Source organism: Varanus komodoensis, unplaced genomic scaffold (assembly GCF_004798865.1).
Source record: "Varanus komodoensis strain SLA01 unplaced genomic scaffold, ASM479886v1 scaffold221, whole genome shotgun sequence".
NCBI lineage: Eukaryota > Metazoa > Chordata > Lepidosauria > Squamata > Varanidae > Varanus > Varanus komodoensis.
Genome location: NW_025335610.1, coordinates 4,207 through 25,157, shown reverse-complemented (window position 1 = coordinate 25,157; position 20,951 = coordinate 4,207). Strand labels below are relative to the sequence as shown.

Here is a 20,951-nt window from a genome sequence, read left to right as displayed (position 1 = left end):
AGGACGCATGCAGTGCCCCCCCAGCCTCGGCCAGCCCCCCTCGCAGTGCCCTCAAGCCCCTTCTCCGGCAGGAGCAGTGAGGCACCGTCCTTCCTGGCCAGGCTCTTATTGCACATTTTAACAAAACCAAACCAGAGAATGAAGGAAAAAACCTGCACAAATGTGGATATGGCAATTTCAGTTAATATATGAAAATACATATTACACACACACACACACACACACACACACACACTAGAAATTAGTATAATATATAATGCATAATAGTCTTATTGGCCCCTTTGAATTCTGTTCATCTGTGCTATCATTATGCTGCCTAAGAGAGCACGCAAGGGGTACCAAGCATAAATCAAGCTGGACATCTGGAAGGAAAGACGGACATCCCTGCTGAATACCTTTCTCCCAGGTGAAAAGAAATGTGAGAAAAGGATGGTGGTTGTAACTCTAGCTCTTGGGTCGAATGTAGCATTTTGACCTATTTCAGGTGTTCTATACCTATCAAAATAATAGCTGCGGTACTGGCTCACACATTGCGACAATCATTGTGTCTGCCCCAAGATGCTTTTCCAGCGAGTTTTGGAAAAGATCCTCCCAACAGTAAAAGGAGCAGCGAGCAAGTGCCGGCGGCATCCATGCTCAGCGTCGTTGCTGGCACTGCAACCCCGGCCCACTGGTGCGAGGCAGGAAGCTGGCGCCGACCCTCCTCTGCCCAGTCCAGCTTTTCTTCAGGCTGTGTGTTGCCTGCTGCAGCTGCAGCGCATCCACGTGGGTGCCAACCTTGCAGGACTGCTCTGTGGTGGGGGCAGGTGGCTTCGGGGCACTGTGGGGCCAGCTGGGGGGAGTGACCGCCCAGGGCTTTAGTGAAGCAGAGGCAAGGCCGAGCTCCTTCGGGTACGTTGCCCTCTCCCTTGTTCGTCACACAGCCTCTCTCACTCTTCCCCTGGAAGTGCCCCCCTTTCTTTCCCAGTTGTTCTGTTTGCTCCTCTGTCCTCTTGCTCAACAGGCAAATAGCTGAAATGCAGGTCTATTTGGAAGTAAATCTGAGTGTTGCTATTGGCCTTAACCACAATGGTGCTAGTTTGTGAGATGGTCTGCCCAGGAGGGGTGGCATTTGCTTGTTGTGGGTTGTTGATTTTGGGCGCCTTCCCCCGACACCACTTCCAGCGCACCACCAAGAGTGCCGATGCACCCGGGACCCTGGGGGCCCTCCCTGAGCAAACGCTGCAAAATTGGAAGCATTCCGCCAATCTGCCCATGCTGGCCACTTTCGGGGCTGTGACGGGGGGGGGGGGGGGTTAGGAAAATTTGGATATGTCCTGGCAGAAAAACATTGCTTCTGTGTGCTTTTGCGTTGTAGAATCAATCCTGCACTCCTTCTCAAAAGCACCAGCTTTCCAAGCTAAGTCACTGTTTAAAATGGCCTTCCTCCCCTGCTCCTTTCTCTCACCTTTGGCTGTAAGCTACAGCAGACAGGCCATTCAGTCCAAATATACATTATATACCTTCACAATTACTAAATAATCCTTGTTGGAATTCACTGTTTACCAGGAAGTATCTATTTTGCTAGCCCAGAGACTCCCTGTGCCCTGGCCATTCAGAATGGTGCGGATGCATTACTTAGGGTCTGAGTCTAGATGAGCTTATGAGTTCATGAATAGTTTCTCAGTAGCTTGAATATACAAGTCTCAGCAGACCTTCAAGTTAATCAACTAAAGTGTCGATAAACTGCAATTAGAACTATTGCAATCTCATTGTCACTGTATGATTGGCTGATCTTCCTTTATCTGCTCTGTATGTGATGACCTCAGAATCTTATTGCAATGTCTGCATTCTGTCATCAATTGCTCTATACCTGCGTACATGACCGAGAGGGTATAAAATACCCTGTAGTTGTATTGAAACCTTGCAGCGAGTTTACCTCTGCCTGCCTGGTAATGCATTATCGTGAGTCTACTGTGGGAACCTGGGCCAAACAATCAAGCCACAGATGGTCTGAATGCTTGATCTTTCCACAAACCAGAGTTTTATTTCCTCCTCACGAATTGAACTTCCAAGATTCTGACAGGGTGCACTGCTGGTCCCACTGGCTTCACCTGGTGGGGGTGGGAGGACAGCAGCGGTGCCTGTTCTCCTTCTCCAGGATTTTTTGGGAGATAGTAGGAGGAGGAGGTGTTGACTGTTTCTCCCTTTCTTAAAAATATTGCTGCACCTTTGCATAGGTACTTCAGCTGAAAGCCAGACAAATGGGAACCCTAGGGCCTTAACGGGCAGTTTAGCTTTCCCGGCTCCTCCCCCTCCCCCTTCTCTCCAAATGGCATGTGTATGTGATGCAAGGTCATGCTTTCAAACACTCTGTGCCCCACCTGAGATGAATGCAGAGATTTTGCAGAGATACCATGACCCAGCTGCCCTGTGAAGGGAGGGGCTCCCGTGGAGATCTCTCCGCAGGCCATTCTGTCTGTCTTTAAAACCATCTAAGTTTAGCAGGCTCCTGTCTGTGTTTGATAAATCCCACCTGGACTAATCAAACCAGCATTATAAATTGTTGCACTCTGTCTGGCAGAATGGCAGTTAATATTTGAGTATCTGCATTAATTAATGAAACTGATTGATAGTGCAATAAATGTAACCTTTCCCAGGCTTGGGAAGTACTGGAATATTAGTATCATTTAATGCTGAAGGAAGGAAGCCTGGTTCAAAAATGTGACTATAAAATGATAAAGCGAAGGAGTGAAGAGGTTTTATACTCCTCAACTGGAATTCCAGCTGAATTGGGTAATTTCCCTGCAAGCGTATTTGTCAGGTTTTCATTATTTCATCCATATGCCAAGAAACAAACATTGCTATTTGTTAGTAACTCAAACATGAAAAAGTCTCCATATGAATCAGAGTAAAACTCTAAAACTTGTGAGTTTATATCTGTGGGAGAGGTGTATGTCAGATCATGCTCATCTTTTGTAGGTGAACCGACCTTTCTATGTTTGTGCTGTTTAGGATGCTATGCCAAAATCCTGTGGGGCATTCCCATTTACCCAATATGCCTCTTGCAAACAGATTCAAATTCTGCCTGCTACAAAAGTGTATTATTTCACCCCTATTTACAGATAAAGTTGTGCAGCTGGGCAAATGGAAAATGCTTTGAAAGAGATTTCAATTTATTTCAAGGTATTTGCTGCATTTTTCAGAATCTTCTAGGAAGCAATTGCTGGTTGGCAAACCTCATTCTGTCTCCCGAGTTTACGTGTTTGGTCCAGTTGAGCTGAGTGAAGCCTGAAGTGCCAGGGATGAAGAAATGGCTCGGGCTTCCCTTGCTGTGCAAAGGCCCGGACAAGCCCTCCCAGGACCGGAAGGTTGCTGGACTCGTGATCCCTGCCCCCAGGGGGCTGCCCACTTGCCACCCACTTTCCTTCCCCTCCCTCGCTGAGGGGAAGCACTTCTCTCTGTTGTTTTGTCCTCCAAGGCTACGAGAGACCATGGAGACTCTCCCTTCAGCAGATGCTCTGGCTGGAGCAGCCTCTCTTCCTCAGGGAAACCTGCAGGTATTTCCTCAAGTTGCCATGGCAGCTGAAGGGGAATTTCTTCCAGTCAAAGCACCCAGCCTGTCACAGACTCAGCCCTGTCTCCCTTGGAAGGCCCCTCTCCTGACTGCCTGAGTGGGGAGCACAGGGGCAGTGCAGCCTTCAGGAGGAGCCCTTGCCTTTTACCAGGTGGCACCAGGCTGCGCTCAAGCTCACGGGAGCACCTCTGACCACCAGCTCCTGTGGCTGGTTTGGGCAGCCCCACAATCAGCCAGAGAGGGGGGGCCGCACACACCTGGCATTCATAGCATTCGGCAGAGCCGGAGCGATTCCTCGGGGGCTCCAGCGCAAACAGGAAGCACCGAACTCTTCTCTGCTTGGAGGATTTCCCGTGATGGGGAAAATGAGAAAAGATAGCAACTTGCTGCCAATGGGCTTCCTTTGAATGGGGGCCACGTCTGTTTAGAGAGATGCTCTCCAACTTGAGCCTGTGGATTTATGGCATGGATACCCTTGGGATTGTATATGCATGCTGATGCATGCATGTGCACACGCACTGCCCAATCCTCACATCAAACGAGGTAGGTCAGGAAGGCTAGGAGGGAGCCGCCTGGTTTGTATGGGAGCCACGGGCGCCAGCTAGCATGACCCAGCCACATGCCAGGGGCTGCCCCGCCATCCAAGCCCAGTGCAAATGGCTTCTGCAGGGAGGTTGTGCGGTGTGAGGGTGCCTGACCTGTAGTCCCCAGTGAGTATTGTGGCTGAGAAGAACTTGGAGTCCCCCATCCTGCCCGCAGCACCTCATTAGCTTCGCTGGAAATGATCACAACAGCAACGTAACACTGGCAAGTGTGCAGCAGAGGTGGGGGGCAGCTGTTGAGGACAGGTCTCTGACAGCCAAATTCTGCCACACTGAATGGTGGGAGGTCTTTGAGCAGATCTACCATTCGCTTCTGAAGCCAGTCTGGTTCACCATTGCATGGTAGGAGGTGTCATCCATTCCTTCCACAACCGCCTCCCAAATTGCAGCCAGCCAGGCGTGGGGCAACCAGGAGCCTAGTGGGAAGGGTTGAGAAGTGACTGTGGTCAGGAAGCTGTCAGGGCAGAAAGCGGCATCCTTGCCCCCCGCCCCCCGCCACCTCCCTGGGGGATGGCAGCACACACAGCTGGGGTGAGTGACCATTCCAAGATGTGGGCTATCCAGTCATGGGATCTCCCAGCAGCACACTTGGTTGGCGCTTACGAAAGAGTTGCCAACTGTCCAGGAGAAAGTAGCTCCTGCAGCTTTTGTGCCAGTTTAGTCCGTAGAAGCTGGTGAAAGTTCTTGCAACATGGCGATGAGCGTGACCTACCGCCTGCCAGGGAATGCCCTTCAGGCTATTAATGGTAGCCCAGCTATGGAAGCTGGGAACCTTCCCCGGAATTCCAGCTCAGTTGTTTGTTTTCCTGCCCTAAGAGAACTGGTTGGATGCCCAGAGGTGGTGGCGGAGGCAGGAATGCGGTGGTTTTTGTGCACTATTGTAACCCCAGGACCCCTGCTCAGCCCATGCATTTGTAGATTTGTTCACAAACGTTGCACATCTCCACTGTTTAAGATGCTCTGGTGCAGCAAAGGGGCTTCCCCCACAGCTCTCAGATTTGGCAGGAGGGGGCTGTTCTGACAAGTGCAGCTTTGTAGGCAGGGCTAGGTGCAGGAGCCCCTGTGTACACCACACACACACACACACACACACACACACACACACACACACACACACACAAAGAGTAAGGAAAGCAGGTACCTCAAGAGCCTCAAACCCACCAGTTTGTTAGCTTAATGGTGCCAAGTCAGTCAATTAATCACATTTCTCTCCTGGTCTTCAATCTAGGGTTCACCAGGGCACCTCACAGTTGCAACACAAATGTGCAATGAGCTAGAAATCCATCACTCCCCCCACCCCCCCAAAAAAGTCAAACCAGGAGAAGAAAAGCAGCAACAAAACCAGAGAATGCAACTCCACGGAATGTGAAACTCCAGGGAAATCAGAGGGCCTTTCCCCGGCTTCCGAAAATGTCAGTGCCGCATCAGTGGGGAGAGCTCCATCCCTGGGGAGAGTCACACAGACTTGGAGGCCGCAGCTTAGTTGCCTTCCCCCCAGGCACCATCCCCTCTGCCCCGGACGGCAGGGACCCTGGAGGAGGCCCCCAGGGGACTGGCGTGCAGGCAGACCTTCCAGCAGGCACCCCACGGGCAAGCTGCCTGGGGCCTGAACGGCTCACCCCAGCACAGGCTCACGCATGTGAGGCCAGTGCATTTCTTCCGGGCAGGGCAGGTTTGTTCCCAGCAACTCGTTCCCAGTGCTGCCCTGGCAGCTCCCTTCCTTCTCACTGGTTTCTGGGGAGTCTTCGGGAGCAGCCCCACGTGTGCCGTGCCGCAGCAGCCCACAGAAAAGAGGGCTGGAGCGTGGGCAACGGTGGCCATCCCGGCTCAGTGCAGGAGGGAGCGCAGTTGCCAAGCCAGCCTTCGCCAGCGGAAGGTACTTTGCAGCACCGAGGATGCTTGGCCTCGAGCGGGAAAGCTGGGGCGTTCCTGAAGGCCCCACCAAGGCGCTGAGAGCCCGAGCCAAACAGCCCTTCCCTGGGCAGCAGCGCCTCCACGATGGCAGTGCAGAGGCTCTGGGTGGCCGGGCATGGCTCAGCGGCCCCGGCAGCTGCCCGAGGGAAAGAGCCAAGCCCCAGGTGGACTCGGCCACGCTTCCATGCTGGTGCCACTGACATGGAGCGGCCAAGAGAACTTCCAGCAGCTGGGGAAGGATGGCTGATCCACTGGGGGAGCTGGTGTGCTGTTCTCTCTGCCCCGGCCAGCCGTGCTAATGTAGGCATGTCCCGAGAGGCGGGCAAGTCAGACAGGAAGGGAAGGAGGGGTGGGGGCGTCAGGGAAGGGATAGGATGCAGTGAGATAGAATGCAGCACAGATGGGGATCTGGTAGAGGCAGTCTGGGTGAAACTTAGGGGTTTTGACAGGGAAAGCGACCTGACAGTGGGGGTATGTTATCACCCTCCAGGTCAACTTGAGACCCTGGATGATGTCCTGACAGGCCAGATTCTAAGGATATCTTGGGGGAGAGACACAGTAATTATGGGAGATTTCAATCTCCCAGATATTACTTGGGAGACTCACTTGGCGGTGACAGCCAGGTCACGTCACTTCCTAGAAGCTATAGAGGGAGGGTTTTTCACACAGAGGGTCCGAGAGGCGACAAGGGGGGAAGACATCCTTGACTTGGTCTTGACCAACAGGGAGGAGCTGATAGATGAAGTACAGATTAGGGGAGCTCTGGATGCGAGTGATCACTCCATCCTTTGCTTTGAGATCAGGGGACTGGGGACGTGCAGCAGGTCGAGCACTAGAAGCTGGGACTTCAAGAGGGCCAACTTTGGCCAACTGAAGGCCAGACTGGGGAAAGTCTCCTGGGATAGGTTACTGGAAGGTAAGCAAGTTGAGGAGGGGTGGATGGCACTTAGAAGGGAGGTTTTGGAGGCGTAAGCCTTGACGATACCTCTAGTCAGTAAGGTGGGGAGGCGGTGGAGAGCGCCGCCATGGATGCAAAAGGAGGTGGTTAGAGGGGTTAGACGAAAGAGGAACCTCCGTAGGAAATGGGTACTGGGGCAAGTAGACAAAAGTGTATACTGGGAGGAGGAGACCCGTTGCAGAAGGATTCTTTGCAAGGCTAAGGCTGATTACGAGCTGAGACTTACCAAGAATATCAAGAGGAACAAAAAGGGCTTCTTTCAGCATGTAAATAGGAAGAGGAAGGGGAGACAAGTGGTGGGACCACTAAATAAGGAGGAAGGCGATCCAGTGACTGGTATGACTATTTTGCCTCTGTGTTCTCCCCAAAGCAGGATGGGGGAGATCCGCATAGGAGATTAGCGGCACAGATTAGAGTCACCCCCCCCCCCAAAGTCGAGGGGCTCCTCAGGGCATTGGACATTACAAAGGTGCCAGGTCCTGATGGGTTACACCCGAGAGTACTTAGAGAGTTGGCAGGGGTTCCCTCACGCCCGCTGGCCTCCATTTTTGAGGCCTCGTGGAGAGCGGGTGAAGTTCCAGACGACTGGAGGGTGGCATCAGTGGTCCCAATTTTCAAAAAGGGTGGTAGAAGGGACATGGGGAATTACAGACCTGTTAGCCTTACATCCATTGTAGGAAAAACAATGGAAAGGCTCATAATAGAGAGGGATCTAGTGATGCTAGATAGGGAAGGGAGGCTGACAGCCACACAACATGTCTTCCACAAAAACAGGTCCTGCCAGATAAACTTTGTGGGATTCTATGACAAGGTTTCGAGGTGGCTGGATGGAGGGGATGCAGTGGATGTGGTTTACCTGGATTTCAGCAAGGCCTTTGGCAAAGTGCCCCATGATATCCTGGTTGAGAAACTGAGGAGTTTTGGGATACACCAAAGGACCATCTGGTGGATTAGGGCATGGTTGACTGACCGAAAGCAGAAGGTAACCATTAGTGGGGAATCATCGGGATGGTGGCCAGTGACAAGCGGGGTCCCCCAGGGCTCTGTCCTGGGGCCGATCCTGTTTAATCTTTTCATTAACGACATGGAGGAAGGGGTGAACAGTCTGCTGATCAAATTTGCAGACAATACTAAAATTGGAGCAGTGGTCACAACTGAGGAGCAGGTACTCCAGATCCAAAAGGATCTGGGCAGACTTACTTACTTACTTATTTATTTAGAGTTTTTGTATGCCATCCCATCGCTTAAAGTTTCGGGATGGCTCACATAAACAAACATAATACAAAATACAATTAACAGTTAAAATCCGGAAACACCCTGGCTGCACAATTTTATTTATTTATTTACTTAAAACATTTCTATGGCGCACCCATCGCAACAAGCCTCTGGGCGGCTCACAACATAATTAAAATATATAAATAACAGTACATTAGAATTCATTAAAAACTTGGCAACATTTCGGCATAAAATTTTAAAATCCTAAAATACATAATAAATTAACAATTAAAATAATTATTAAATAAAACGTTCTTAGCCTGGTGCCGAAAAACAAATAACGATGGCGCCAGGCAGACCTCTCTGGGGAGCACATTCCATAGGTGGAGTGCCACCTCAGAGAAAGCCCTCTGTTGCCAATATCAAGGGGCGGGAGGGCAAATAAGGAAGCAGGCATTCCTTCAAGTATCCAGGTCCCAAGCCGTTAAGGGCTTTGTAGGTGATAACCAGCACCTTGAATTGAGCCTGGACTTCGATGGGAAGTCAGTGGAGCTGATAGAAGACTGGGGTTATATGAGAGTAATGCCCAGTCCCCGACAGCATCCTGGCAGCTCTATTTCGAACCATCTGAAGTATCCGGACTGTCTTCAAGGGCAGCCCCATGTAGAGCATGTTACAGTAGTCCAATCGGGAAGTAACCAGTGCATGTGTCACTGTCGCTAGGCAGTCATCCTCCAGGTAGGGACGCAGCTGATGGATTAGCCGAAGCAGAAGGAATGCACTCCTCACCACAGCAGTCACTTGAGCTTCCAAAGAAAGCTCTGGGTCGAGGAGCACTCCCAAGCTGCGGACTTTAGAGTTTAGAGGGAGTGCAACCCCATTCAGGACAAGGTCCAAGTCACCTACCCCGGAGCCTGAGCCACCCACCAACAGGACCTCCGTCTTGTCTGGATTGAGCTTCAGTTTATTGGCCCTCATCCAGCCCATTGCCTCGGCCAGGCACCGGTTCAGTACAGCCACTGCCTCACCTGGATTGGTTGAGAAAGAGAGGTAGAGCTGGGTATCATCAGTGTACTGATGATTCCGCAGCCCACACCTCCAGATGACCTCTCCCAGCTGTTTCATGTAGATGTTGAACAGCAAGGGGGACAAAATAGACCCCTGCGGTACACCAGGGCATAGCTGCCATGGCGCAGAGGTAAAGTTCCCCAGCACCCCTTCTGGAATCGGCCGTCAAGGTAGGAGTGGAACTACTGCAAAGCAGTGCCTTCTACTCCCAGCCCCCTTAGCCTATCCAGAAGGATACCATCATCGATGGTATCGAAAGCTGCTGTGAGGTCCAGGAGAACCAACAGGGACGCACTCCCCCTGTCCCTCTCCCTGCACAGGTCATCATACAGGGTGACCAAGGCAGATTCAGTACCATACCCGGGTCTGAAGCCGAACTGAAATGGGTCCAAATAATCAGTCTCATCCAAGAGAGCTTGGAGTTGTCCTGCCACCACCCGTTCCAACACCTTGCCCAAGAACGGGATGTTGGCCACCGGTCTATAATTGGCAGCCATCTCTGGATCCAGGGACGCCTTCTTTAGGACCGGCCTAACCACTGCCTCCTTTAGAGAGGCAGGCATCCGACCGTCCCTCAGAGAGGCGTTGATGACCTCCAGGATCCAGGCACCAATCCTGTGTTTGGCTTTGGACAGTAGCCACGACAGGCAAGGGTCGTGTAAACAGGTGGTGGGACGTACTTGTCCAAGCACATTGTCCACATCATCAGGCCACAATAACTAGAACTCATCCAACAATATGTGACCAGACGGTAACATTGGTACCTTCCCTAAGGGCTCTGAATCACTAGTGGAATCCAGCTTGTGACGAATCTGAGTGACTTTCTCAGATTCCTGAGAAAGCACTTCCTGACAGGACCCCGAGGGTGTGGAATGGACTTCCAGGAGAGGTCGTTGAGGCCCCATCAGTGAGAGTGTTCAAAGATAGGTTGGTCATGCACATGGTGGGCATGTTGTGAGCGGAGCCGGCTAGTGCCGGAGGTCTGACTAGATGGCTCGGGAGGCCTGACTCGCTCTGTATCTGTGTTTCTATGCATGTCCGGCCTATCCTTCATGCATGTTTCTATGCATGTCCGGCCTATCCCGGGGCTTCAACCATCCCCTGTGGAAGTCCATTCCATCCCCTTGGGGTCCTAACAGTCAGGAAGTCCTTCCTGGCATCCACCCTAAAAGGTAACAGGTAGGATTGCATAGTTGAAAGCAGTCCTTCAGCTAACCTGATCCCAAGTTTTAAAACTCGAAAGGCAGTAACCAGCACTTTCAAGGTAACGTAACCAGTATGATAGGCATAAAATGAGTGTTGCATGGTTAGATTTTCAAGCCCCAATCTACATTATGATAGATGTAGGCATTTACTTAGTATTCTGTAGCCTACAAGTGGAGCTTTTCTAGATGCAGTAGGAATCCAATTCCCATCAGCCCCAGCCACCTTGGACCATAATAAGTGACATCTGGAGGGCCACAGGTTTCTGAGCCCTGCTATAGATAGTTTATGTATACTAGTATGAAAAACAGAAGTCTTTTTTCCCATCAATTCAACATTTACTGATATGGAGCAGGTGGTATGTAAACTTCTGGGATGCAGGACATACCAGCTTTTTACTCAAAGAGTTCTGCATAATTCAAAAAGTTTGCAGTGGATCTACTAAAAGATCATACTGGTCTGCTGATTCTTTTCTCCACTGAGCGTCATGTGTGATCACCTAATCTTGGAGCTGGTTGCTGGATAGTCCATTAGTGTTGTGCTGTTGTTTTTGCATTTAGGAAAGCCTGTGAGCTTTCTGACTTACTGCCCCTAGAATGAGGGTCCCCCTGGGCTACTTGGGCTGATGCCCATGTCTCTGATTATTCCACAGTTACACCAGAATAAACTCCTTAGTCATTCCATTGTCACAGGACATGGTTGTTTCTGCTAGAATAGATTAATACCACTGGATTCACCAAAGCAATTCTTTCACTCTTCGTGGTAGGAGAGGTAGTCACTGAACCCAGCTTCATCAAAGTGTTATTTTTTCTTGTAGGATTCAGTGCAAGAAGTGTGTCCATACACTTTGTGCAATAAAATTTCCCCAGGATCCTCCCTCTAGTTATGTGTGAATGGCCTCATAGCAGAGTTGTTTTCTTCAGTGGTGCCTCTGAAATCGTTCTTGGAGTGTGCTGGCTTTGCCATCCCATTATGCTCCTATCTATCTATATATCTATATCTATCTATCTATCTATCTATCTATCTATCTATCTATATTAAAACATTTCTATGCCGCCCCTTGCCAAAGCCTCGGGGCAGCTCACAACACAAACTAAAATACAATAAAATATAAAAATAACAATATAAAATAAATAACAATATAAAAGAAGAATATGATAGAATCATAGAAGAGCAGAGTTGGAAGGGCCATGAAGGCCATCCGGTTCAACCCCCTGCTGTTGCACGATGCCAGTTTATACCATCCCACTCAGATGACCATTCAGTTTCACCTTGAATGCCTCTAGTGTGGGAGAGCCCACAGCTTCTCTAGGCAGCTGGTTCTACTGCTGTATTGCTCTGACAGTGAGGAACCCTGTCCTGATATTTAGCCTGAATCTAGATTGTCATAATTTGAATTGAATATTCTGTGTCTGGTGTCAGCAAGAAGAGATCCTGACCTTCTCTGTGACAGCCTTTGAGGAACTTATAGAGGGGTATTATGTCCCCCCTCAGTCTTCCCTTCTCAAGACTGAGCATGCCCAGTTCTCTCAGTCCCTCAGGGCAGTGTTTCAGAACCCTGGATCATTTCTGTTGCCCTCCCCTGGACCCTTCCTAAATTTTCTGCGTCTTTCTTACATCTTGGTGCCCAGAACTGGACACAGTATTCCAGGTGAGGTCTGACTAGTGAGGAGTATAGTTACTGCTTATGGTTTAGAAGCAATACTTATGTTAATACATCCCAAAATAAAATTTGACTTTTCTATGGCTGCCTCACATTGTTGGGTCATATTTTAGCCTGTTATCCACAATAACTGCACATTTTTTCCTCTACAGGCTCCTCGGCTTGCTGAAGTCTTCTGTGTGTGCCACTTGGCAACAGGGGACATGCTGAGGGCTATGGTGGCTTCTGGCTCAGAGCTGGGGAAGAGACTGAAGGAGACGATGGATGCTGGAAAGCTGGTAGGTGGAGAGCAGCAACTGCACTGTGCCACTCTCTTTGGTCTCATCTCTCAGTAACATGGAATGCTCTGTAAACTGAGTGAGCCAGCTGCTACCTTTTGACTTAAACCACGGGGATGGTCTCAGGCCTTTGTTTCTTTGCCTGAAAGTTGGGAACTAGGGGAATGTCTTAACATGCCCACAGAGGTTTTGAATAAGCACAGAACCTCCCAGGGCCCATTCTGCTTTGATTTATGGAAGCTTTCCATGGGGTACAACTTCATTTCCTAGCTATATTGCCTCTCAGTTTTTGGGGAAGGGCAATTTTCTTTGCTTTCTTACCTGTAGATATAGAATATCTCTCTAGGTTTTCTGATTACTGCAATTAAAGGCAGCCCTGTTTAGATTTGCTGAATATATAGAGAAAAAGCTGCAAGAGATCTTTGCTCCCTTTCCACTAGCTCTTCCTGGTCAATGTTTGAGGTATTTCTTATCTCAAGGCTTTGTGAAATGCCATCATTTGAAGAAGCTAGAAGCTTTTCCATTCATGATAGTTCAGCTCTCTTCCCCTGCGCCCTCCCAAGTTTGTTCGAAATCCAAAGTGTGCATTCTCTAATTGTAAACCAGAAAGAGTTGGCTTCACAAAAGATCTTGTTTGCCTATCATGTCTCGCTTGGAACCAGACTCGTTGTCTTAAAGGCTCCATTCTGTTCTCTGCATTTTGTTACTTTCACCTGGCAGCTCCCAAGGAAGGGACTTGTGGCCGTAGAGCAGGATCATCATAGGTAATGCTTATCTGCAGCCTTCGCTTCAAACCTTCATAGGGATATATGTGAACTAGGATGTGGTAGAATGCAGCGGACATGCCTGTACATGCTAGATAATGCAAGGAAGCCATAATCTGCCCTGCCTCTGCTCTGCACCCAGGTCTTGGTGGAGGGGAGATAGAGGTGGTGGAGTGCAACAGCAGCCAGTTACCTGGGTATATAAGTTAATGTGATTTTTGAATGAACTGAAGCTCAAAATCTGAAGCTTCTGTGAAAGTCCAAGGCGGAAGGGCTCTGGCCATCGTGACGAGGCTCTGGCAGTGTGGCCAGACCGCTGATCTGACAGCCCCCATACCGAGCCTGCACAATTATTTAGACCATGGTGTACTTGGTGCAGAGAGCCCTTCCAGAACATGCAGCTCAAGCTGGAGTGCACAGCTGAACCAAGCCGTGTGCCTGAGATCAAGACATCTTCTGAAATCGAATGTGACAAATTGCACTAGGTTGTAAGTAATCTCAGAGGCATTGGTGCATTCGGAGCACAGGAAAATGCCTTAAATGGGTCTTGTCTTCCTGTAATCTTGCTTTCTGCTTCTCTGCTGTATTTGCCTTCCTATGGTCAAACTTGTTTCATATCTGTAAGGACTTCCTGAAAACCAACAAAACAGAATTTTGAATTTGGTGATGGAAGGAACCTTGTTTTCCTTGTGGTGGTCCAGACGTTTGTCACTATAATTATCACTTGTTGTATCAAGACTAGCTTTTCTTGTTTATTCCTCCTTGCACGGTAAGGTGAGCGATGAAATGGTGGTGGAGCTGATTGAGAAAAACCTGGAGACACCTCCCTGCAAAAACGGCTTTCTTTTGGATGGGTTCCCTCGTACGGTGCGGCAAGCAGAGATGGTATGCAGTCCTTATTGGAATTGGGGATAATAGATAAACTTCTCACTCTAATCCCTAACTCTTAGCTATATATTTTTGCATATTGTTGAGTATTATGTATTTTGGTATGCTTTGTTTAAGGGATGTGGTGGCACAGTGGGTTAAACCGCTGAGCCGCTGGGCTGGTAGATCGAAAGGTCGACAGTTTGAATCCGCAGACGGGGTGAGCTCCCATACTCTGTCCCAGCTCCTGCCAACCTTGCAGTTCGAAAGCATGCAAATGCGAGTAGATAAAAAGGTGCCACTTCGGTGGGCAGGTAACAGCATTCCATACACTTCGGTGTTTAGTCCTGCCGGCCACATGACCACGGAGACTGTCTGGGGACAAACACTGGCTCCCTCGGCCAGGAAACGGAGGTGAGCACCGCCCCCAAGAGTCAGGCATGGCATGGAGAAACCTTTACCTTATGCTTTGTTTATTTTGTTAACTTATTATATTATGCACATTATTGTTTTTTCTTCTTCACAAAATATAAGTTAAATAATAGTTGCAATGCACAGAGTCAGAATGATGCAGCAAGTTGAGCCCTGGGTGGATTTCTCCGGGGAGGGGCTTCTGTACCGAGGGGCTGCCAGTGAGGAGGCTTTCTCTAAAAGCGTTGGAATGAGAGGCCACATTAAGGCAGGCCTCTGTGATTGCCCTTATGGGCATGTATGGAAGGAGACAGTCCCCTGAATTCCAAGATTAAAATGGGAAGAGGGCCGGGTTGAGCTTGCGCCTCACTCCATTGCTGAGCTCCAGGGCCAGTGGCTTTCCTTGTAACTCCCACTCCAAAGGGATTTGCTTTAGTTAGATTGGAATTTGCTCCTCCATGCGTTTTAAAAGTAGCCTCTTCCTCTTTTGCTTTTCATCCTCCTAAATTGCTGCAGCTGGAGGAGCTGATGGAGAAAAGAAAAGAGAAACTAGATTCTGTCATTGAATTCAACGTCTCTGATTCCTTACTCATCCGGAGAATTACTGGAAGGTAATAGCCACTTCCTCTGGAGATCCTCTGAGAGATCTTCTGCAGTGTTTCGAGCTATCCCAGAAATGTGATGCACTGCATGTAAGAATTCCTTGTAAAGGAGAACTAGAAAATAGTACTGGACAAATGCCACATGCATGCGTCATGCCCTTTAAAATTGTTTTGATCATATGGTTATATGATTCTCCTCTGCCATCTGGTGCCCTCCAAATGCACTGGACTCCATCTGCTCTCATCCCTAGTAAGCATGAGGGGCTGGTGGGAGTTGTAGTCAGCACATCTGGAGGGCCTGATGTGGAGAGGGCTGGTTGGGGAGGGCCTTCTGTTTCAAACTTCTTTCATAGCTTTAAGCTGAAGATGAGCAGGTGTTGATGTGGCTGGATGAGAGGCCCCTCTGAGCTTTGGGAATGCAGCCTTCAGTTACAGAAAGGCCAAAAGAGGGCACAGAAAGATTGTGAGCAGTGCATTCCTTTCACTGTGGGCCCCCAGGAGCCTTGTATCCAAGAGAAGTCGTCCACGCCCACCTTGATCCGCTGATGCGGCACCTGGTGCCTTCGGACCATTTGCTGCCACTGCCACCCCTTCGATCTCCTTGATCAGTGTAGCAGTCTCCTCTGCAAACGTGTGGCATGCCTGCCACGGGCAGCTTCTGTCCTCTTGCAGTGGTTCACAAGGTCCCCGAGGGATGCCTCCTTTGCTTGTGCCTAATGCCAGGCTCTTTGGTGATCGTGATTCTGAATAGATGCTTCTCCATAGGCCTTCCCCTTGACCAAGTCTGAGATGCCCTTTGCTGACTCCTGTGGTCTCTTCCAGGCTGATCCACCCAGGCAGTGGCCGTTCATACCACGAAGAATTTAACCCTCCCAAGGTCCACATGAAGGACGATGTAGGTAACCCTGCCGTTTAGCTGGTCCTCCTTGGGCCGTGCTCAGATTGCCTTGGATTGCTCTGCAGCTGCTGAGGGCGCCATCAACAGTGGGCAGTGTGGCAGCAAAAGGGGCTGTTTTCCCCCACTGCATTGCCAAAGTCAAATGGCCTTTCTCACTCATTTTATGGATTTTGAATACTGCTGCTAGAATCCCCCAGTGGACTTTCATATGTCACCAGTTAGCAAGTGCACAGCCTTTCTGTGGCCAGGGAGGAAGTAGAATCCATGTGATCCTTGTGCCTAGCTGACCGCTTGTCACAGAGAAGACACAGGCAAAATTGTAGACCCGCACCCCTCTCTCTCAGGAGAGATGCCTGAAAGTATGTAGCACCATCTTAGCCCCTTGGACCAGCTAGTGGTGTCAGAATAAATATGAAACATAGAAACAGAGCGAGTCAGAAGGGGCCTCCCGGGCCATCTAGTCTGACCTCGGGCACCAGCCGGCTCCGCTCACGACATGCCCACCATGTGCATGTCCAGCCTACCCTTGAACACCCGCACCTATGGGGCCTCAATATGTTAAATGTATGTGCATAGAAAGTAGGGGCCTGAAAATCTTTATGCAATTGTCCATTTATGCAACTTGCAGAATTTTATACAGGTTGCAGGATGCTGCTGTTCTTGGCACAAGATTATTTTGAATTACGTTTTCATTGTGAACAGCCTAAGCCAAAGGTTGTGTCCCGGCAGGCACCTGGCTCGCTGGGGCACATGCTGTGCTTGCTAGTGGGCAGGATACCAGGTGTCACCCACCGGTCTCTCTCTGCTTTGGCTTCTGAGCAGAAGGGGAACCACAAGGGTGCCTTCCTAGCCCATTCTTCTCTGCAGAGAGGGAGTGGCAGCAACCCCAAATGGTGACTGGCTAATAAGTTGAGCCAATGCTTGCGTTCCTTTGCATCTTGGCGCAGGGCAAAGGATCCTGGGACATCTCTTTGGTTGTCTGGTGCCTGCACTTGGGGTGATTCTAGTCAAGATCCCATTTCAGAGTTTTTGGGAGTCCGTCATTGCATCTGTGCTGTGAGCCAAGCTTTTCCCTTCCAGCAGTAACAGTCTTGCCAGGGCTTTTTGGCCAGACACCTTTATTTTACACCCCAGTCTCTGAGCATACACAAAGCAAAATGCTGAACCCTCTCCGACATGCTTCACCCAAAGCTTTCCTTACGAATCCTTCTGCAGCTGTCCCTGAGGGGAGGAGAGCTGTAGGACGGGGCGTGCCTGTGCTCCTCCCTCAGAGATCCCAGTTGGGCCACCTTCTGACTGTGACGACGGACTGTCTGGCCCACCACCTCGGAGGATGGAGTTCCCCACCCGATAGACCCCCCTTCTCTAACTCTTCTCCCTCAGCATGTTGCTGCGCTTCCTCTTCCTGGCCCCCCCTGCGGCCCTTGACCTAATCTCTCCCATATCGGGCACAGGCAGGTGCGCAGGGCCGTGGGCTGCCACCGGGACTGGGCCTGGGCCTGGGCCCATCTCAACACTTGTTATCAATCTGCTGTCAGAAGTTCCCCGCCAGAAGAGGGCAGCTCTCCTGCCACAACTCACCCTTGGATCCTGAGCTGCCACTCCAGCCAGACCGGTTAGCCTCTCAGGCGCACCCCGAGGCTTGTCAGGCTGCTGCATCCAATTCAGGGACTGGGATTCTCTCACCGCCAGATCGCATAGCACTGTGATGCTCGGGCCATTTGAGCCCCTGCTCCGGAGCACGTCTTCATGTGTGCTTTGCTCTTGCCAGGTTACCGGGGAGCCCTTGATGCGTCGGACAGATGACAATGAAGTAGCACTGAAAACTCGCTTGAAGGCTTACCATGACCAGACAGTGCCCCTGGTTGACTATTACTGCAAGCGCGGGATCCACACAGCCATCGATGCTTCCCAGTCCCCTGATGTGGTGTTTGCCAGCATCCTGGCAGCTTTCTCAAAAGCAACATGTAAAGACCTGGTGATGTTTATTTAGAGCTCTCCTGTCTGGCACTTCTTTCTCCTTTCCTGTTGGTCTTCTAGGGTCAGCAAGCAAGCAAGAGCTGTGGGAGTGGGTGCAAATTTCCCGAGAAAGAAGGCTGCTTAGACTTTCCATTAAACATGCACACGACTCTCATTTGTATGTATGCACATTTTGCTCTACAGAAACATGTCCCAGCCTGTGTGTGTGCTAACAGCCTGCAGGGGGTGCAGTGGACCAGCGCTCCCCTTTCTGGAATCTAGAGACAGGATTACATCTGCTCATTCGGTAGTGGAAGTGTTTTCACATTTGTCAGGGAGTCATGCTTAAATTGGAAAATGGCAGGCGTTTCTCCTCTGCCTGCATGGTGGCTAGCCTGGTGTAGGAGTTCTGAAGGTCACGGATATGTGGTCGGAAGAAGGAAAGTGCCTGGCTGGCCCAGTTGTGAGTCCTTGGCTCTCTGAAGGAAGTAAAATGCTGTGTCAGGTTAAAGGACTATAAAAAGTTGGATGTCTGCACCTTATGGAAGAACAGGCCTCAGGTAGCTGCTTCTGCTTCCTGCTTTTTTCTTCTCTCTCTCTCTCTCTTTTTTTTTTTTTTTTTTTGATCTGTGCCAAGTGCAGGTGCAGCCACAAGAGCACAGGAGCTCTCCAGAGCATTCCATGCTCCTTATTGTCCATTATCATGTGGGAACATGAGCACTGTTTCCTGTGCAGAGTTCACTACCTTCATTTTTGCTTCCCTTATTTTTTAAGCTTCTAGGGTATGTGACCATTAGCAGTTTTAAAAACAGAATGACATTGGTCAGGGAATAAGTCTTTATGCTCTTCGTGGCTAATAAAAAACCAACAAATTACATACAATAGGGTAATAGGTGAGGTTTTTATTGTGAAATCACCCTGGTTCAAGCCTGGCATTTTTTCTGGTGGTCTGGGCTGCCACTGGTATGCAGCCCTCTCAGGTTCTTTCCCCAACTCTTCTGTCTCTTCTTGCCAGAAAGTTAAGATGGCCCTTTGCCTTGCTGTGCTGGCAGCCTCCTGTCTGGAAGCTCCTTTGGTTTGAGGGGGCATATTTCGCGTTTAGAAACAGACACAAAGAAATGGGCCTTGCAAGTTCTTTGGTGCGGAAAACCTCCTTTTGCTTCTGCCTCTGAGACACTGGTGATGTCTTGCTAGCTGGGATTAGGAACCCTCCCTCGAGCATGAGCAACTTTCTCTGCCCCAGGAATCCTCCGAGGTCTGTTAGAGGAGAGAGGGGAGTGCTGTCGGTGCCCTGGCAGGGGTGGAGAAACATCTCGGCAGCGAGGGAGATGGTTGCTGCCTTGCTAGGTCTGGCCAAGGTCCTTTTAGCCCTTTGTGGCAGGTCCAGTGTCTCTTGTTCTCTCTCATACACACAGCCTTCCAGATTTACTGTGTTTTGTCTCAATTTATCATATAAACTTCTGGGGAAAATATTGTGAAGGGTGGTAGAGAAGCCCCTTAAAAAAGGAATAGCTCAGTCCTTTTCTCTGTCGCATCGCTTTTATATCTCTGCCTGCCCTGCCTGCATGATCCATTTTGTATTTTTAAGGACCATTTTTTCTCTATATTTGTCTTCATTGCAGCTGCATGAATCCAGGAGGCGGACAGGACAGGACAGCATCAAGCACTGCATCACCCCATCCTTTTGCCCTCCAGACAGAGGGTGTGTGTGTGGGAGGGAGGAGGCATGATAGGAAATATGATATGATATGGGCGGGAAGGCTGCAGGGAGTTGGGGGTTTCTCACCAGAATCTCTCTTGAGAATATCTGTGTTTTTAACAAGGCAAAATGGCGTTCGTGAAAGAAAATATGCAAATCATGTTAAAATGGGTCTGAGGGGTGGATGGCTTTTCTTGGAAGTTTGAGTACACAAGTTTGTACTGGGAAATCAATTGTAAAGTGGTAGCAAAAGGGGTGTTTTGGGGGTTTTTAATCATCTCAAACCCAGGTTTTTTAAAAAAAATCTTTCCAATGATTTAGAAAACTTTTTGCAAAGGTCCAGGCTTTCCCAGCCTGGTGCTTGCTAGACGCCTTAAGTGGCAAGTCCCATAATTCGCAGCCCACAGAATCTAACACTGGCAGTGTCTCCAGCCATGCATGAATCACAGCTCTGGCCTTGCCCCCTCCCATGTGGGGCTGGCTCATTCAGCATCAGGTGTGAGTAGCTTTTTCCATTACTCCTGGTGCAGAGGCGCTGCTGAATTTGGCACCTGCGTTTCAGGCAGGTGTGTCCAGAGCATTGACTCAAGTGGCAAGACAATTTGGGGATAGGGGGAGAACCATGACTCCAATTTTAATTTGGGTAAAGTTTGCCTTTGGTGTTGGGACAGTGCCATTGTAGGGAGCGCTTCTCTTTTCAGAAAGCCTTTAGGAATCGGTGTCGGAGGCCTTCCTCTGGATGTGGGGTACAAAAAGGGCAAAGCCAAGAGCCCCTTTTCTCACTCTTAATGAGACCTCTTTGGAGAGCACATTTGCTTCTCCCAGTTTTTTCACTTGCCGTCTTTGAGAGACCACCTGCTGCTTCAATAAAATGGTTGTCGGTTTTGGATCTGAGCAATTTACACCTTGACTTTGGGTGTCTTTATGTGTTGAGGAGGTGGGTAATGTGACAGAACGGGGAAGATTGTGCTAAAGACTTTTGTTTCTGTTGGGGTCCCCATTTCCTCAGTTTCAGACAAAGGATTAAAACACGGATGGTGGTGCACTCCATAGAGAGAAACTAGAAACAATTATTAACTTCAAATTCAGAGTGGGGCATCGAGGGAAGGAGGGATGGAAGAAAGGAATAATATTTCATGAAGGAATCTTAAGGAAGTAGAATAGCAAATGCTGTGAACAGGGTTACGTTCCCAGCCAATCACCTCTTGGTTTACGGGGAGTCTGTTGTCCTTGGCAAATCTGCCACAGCTCTTTTCTTTGTGTCCACATTTTAAAACTGGAAACTGTCCTTGAG

General features: G+C 49.6%; 2 protein-coding genes across 3 annotated transcripts in view; one reads left to right on the top strand and one right to left on the bottom strand.

The window, feature by feature from the left end:
• Positions 1 to 1,209: 1,209 nt before the first annotated feature.
• LOC123024202 (adenylate kinase 2, mitochondrial-like) overlaps positions 1,210 to 20,951 on the bottom strand; it is a 23,942-nt gene continuing 4,200 nt past the window's right edge. The window contains exon 5 of the mRNA XM_044431628.1: positions 1,210 to 1,225. The gene's annotated coding sequence lies outside the window, so the exon portion shown is untranslated. The remainder of the gene's footprint in view (positions 1,226 to 20,951) is intronic.
• Positions 12,310 to 20,559, top strand: AK2 (adenylate kinase 2). 2 transcript variants are annotated; one of them, XM_044431627.1, is made up of 6 exons: positions 12,310 to 12,457; positions 13,996 to 14,106; positions 15,016 to 15,110; positions 15,924 to 15,996; positions 17,771 to 17,966; positions 19,581 to 20,559. In XM_044431627.1, exons 1-6 carry the CDS (start codon positions 12,383 to 12,385, stop codon positions 19,586 to 19,588), a joined length of 558 nt encoding a protein of 185 aa, XP_044287562.1. In that variant the 5' UTR covers positions 12,310 to 12,382; the 3' UTR covers positions 19,589 to 20,559. The 2 variants fall into 2 exon arrangements, with proteins under 2 accessions (XP_044287562.1, XP_044287561.1); XM_044431626.1 differs by having other exon boundaries at positions 17,771 to 20,559.

What these genes read in the sequence shown, in the direction of transcription:
- AK2 (XM_044431626.1), top strand. Translation starts at nt 12,383, where the DNA reads ATGCTGAGGGCTATGGTGGCTTCTGGCTCAGAGCTGGGGAAGAGACTG. An exon ending in ATCCGGAGAATTACTGGAAG is followed by an intron (nt 15,111 to 15,923) that starts GTAATAGCCACT and finishes GGTCTCTTCCAG; the next exon opens with GCTGATCCACCCAGGCAGTG. An exon ending in AGGTCCACATGAAGGACGAT is followed by an intron (nt 15,997 to 17,770) that starts GTAGGTAACCCT and finishes TGCTCTTGCCAG; the next exon opens with GTTACCGGGGAGCCCTTGAT.